At 54.8% G+C, this 2,133-nt stretch overlaps 2 protein-coding genes across 2 annotated transcripts; both read left to right on the top strand.

The window, feature by feature from the left end:
* Nucleotides 1–241: 241 nt before the first annotated feature.
* Nucleotides 242–736, top strand: DQ04_17851010 (putative UDP-Gal or UDP-GlcNAc-dependent glycosyltransferase; the record flags this gene model as incomplete). Its single annotated transcript, XM_009317638.1, has 1 exon — nucleotides 242–736. One exon carries the CDS (start codon nucleotides 242–244, stop codon nucleotides 734–736), a length of 495 nt encoding a protein of 164 aa, XP_009315913.1.
* Nucleotides 737–1,239: 503 nt separating this feature from the next.
* Nucleotides 1,240–2,133, top strand: DQ04_17851000 (UDP-Gal or UDP-GlcNAc-dependent glycosyltransferase; the record flags this gene model as incomplete). Its single annotated transcript, XM_009317637.1, has 1 exon — nucleotides 1,240–2,133. A coding segment is annotated over one exon (894 nt), but the record flags the coding sequence as incomplete, so codon positions are not given.

Genomic DNA, 2,133 nt, shown 5'->3' with positions numbered 1-2,133 from the left:
GCGGCACCCGTCGCACAACTTCACGTACTCCGCGACGCTGGAGGCGGAGGCGGCGGAGTGGCACGATGTGATTGCGCTGCCGATAAATGAGGGACGCCCGTCCTCAAACAAGACCGTTGGTGGCTCGGGCTTCTGGGGCATTGAGGCTGAGGTCGGAGTGAGCCGCAAGACATTCTTTTGGTTCGAGCTGGCGTTCCGTCTCTTCCCGAATGTGAGCTATATCGCGAAGGGTGACGACGACATGTTCCTGCGTGTGCCGCAGTACCTCGCCGACCTGCGCTCGCTGCCTCGTCGAGGACTGTATTGGGGACCGTTGGGTCGGTGGGGGGAAGGGGCTAACTTTAACTTTATTGTGGGATTTTGCATGACACTCTCGAGGGATGTGGTGCAGCAGTTCGTGTCGTACAAACCGCTGCAGCGTCTTGTGCGCCTGCCCTACAGCAAGGCCCGAGAGGCGGATTTTCTTTCCTTAAATATGGAGCATGAGGATGTGATGGTGGGCCGTGCTTTGCACGAGGTGAAGTATCCGGAGTTGACGCTTGTGCGAGAGAGTCGGTGCAGCTTTCACGATCTTCGTTACGGATGCCGCAGGCGGTCTTTGAGTGATACTTCTGTTGTTATTCATCATATTAAATCGAGGGACTACATGAAGTTGATGAGACGCTTTAGTAACGGCACAGCTGCGACGGCGAGAGAGTACAGGCGGCTTCCAAGGTCATTGTGGTTTCACTGCTGATGTTGGTGGGCGTGTAGGCTGCCTGGATCTGGTTTGTTGTATGATTGACGTCCTCCGTTCACTTCTCTGGTTACTTTGCAGAGGGTGTACTCAGTGTGTGTCTTCTGAACTGTTTTTTTTAACTTGCGTTACCCATCTGTTGTTTCCGACACCAACAGCCATTTTTTTTAATTGGTGTGCTTCACCTTATGTTGCATTTAATCTCTGGCGCCGTGTGCTCTGGCCTCACTCCTGTGTATTCTGCTTGTGGGATATTGAGGAATGCCTTTGGCCGCGAGGGCCTTTTTTTTTTTGAGGGGGTTGCCTTTCGTCGTCGTCGTCGGAGCTGCTGTGGTGCAGAGACAGATATGACAGGTGGCTTGCTGTTCGGAGTGAGCACTGACGCTCGCTTTTGCGCAGCTGACACGCATGACGCCAGAACGCACCGATGATGTCCGAGGGCAAACACCACTTCTCGCCTTTTATATTATCTTTCTCTTGCAGGCAGGGGAACAGGGTAAGCCATGAGACGTCGAAGCCACAGCACAAGTAATGCCATCTGGAAGTACATTCTCTTTGTGTGTGTGGTTTTCGCTGTACTCTACCGCACATACATCGGTGTCAGGACCCACTCGATTAGGATTGACTACAACGGTCTCCCGAACGTTGTTTCCTCGGCAGATTCTGGTACTGACGACTTCACCGAGGAAGATACGCTTCTGCGCGACATACCTAACATAACTACGCAACAATGGCAAACGTATGACTTCCTGATTGTTCTTGGCATCCCATCGATAGACATCGATGCGCGGCAGAGGCGCCGTTATCTGCAGCGGTCGACGTGTTGGCGGTTCCCCGGTGTGGCGACGAGAGCAAACAACTTCACTGGTGCGATGCTGGTGCTGTACGTACTGGCGCGGCACCCGTCGCACAACTTCACGTACTCCACGGGGCTGGAGGCGGAGGCGGAGCAGTGGCACGATGTGATTGCGCTGCCGATGAATGATGGGCGCCCGTCGACCAGCAAAAAAGTCGGTGGTGATGGCAAATGGGGACTGGAGGCTGAGATCGGGCTGAGCCGCAAGACGTTCTTTTGGTTCGAGCTGGCGCTGCGGCTGTTCCCGAATGCGAGCTACATCGCGAAGGGTGACGACGACATGTTCCTGCGCGTGCCGCAGTACCTCGCCGACCTGCGCACGCTGCCGCGCAAAGGGCTGTACTGGGGTCCTGTTGGATATTATTCTGTAGGGAGTGCGCGGGCAAAACTAAGCTTCCGTTTCATCGTTGGTTTCTGCATGACGCTGGCGAGGGATGTTGTATGGAAGTTTGTGTCGTATAGGCCTCTGCAGCGCTTAGCCCGACTGCCCTACACCAGTCAGCGACTGCTGGAGTACCAGGCGTTGAATATGAACAGCGAA

Source organism: Trypanosoma grayi (assembly GCF_000691245.1).
Source record: "Trypanosoma grayi strain ANR4 Tgr_1785_V1, whole genome shotgun sequence".
Lineage (NCBI taxonomy): Eukaryota > Euglenozoa > Kinetoplastea > Trypanosomatida > Trypanosomatidae > Trypanosoma > Trypanosoma grayi.
Note: the sequence above shows the minus strand (reverse complement) of the source record. Positions and strands in the feature narration are given on the sequence as shown.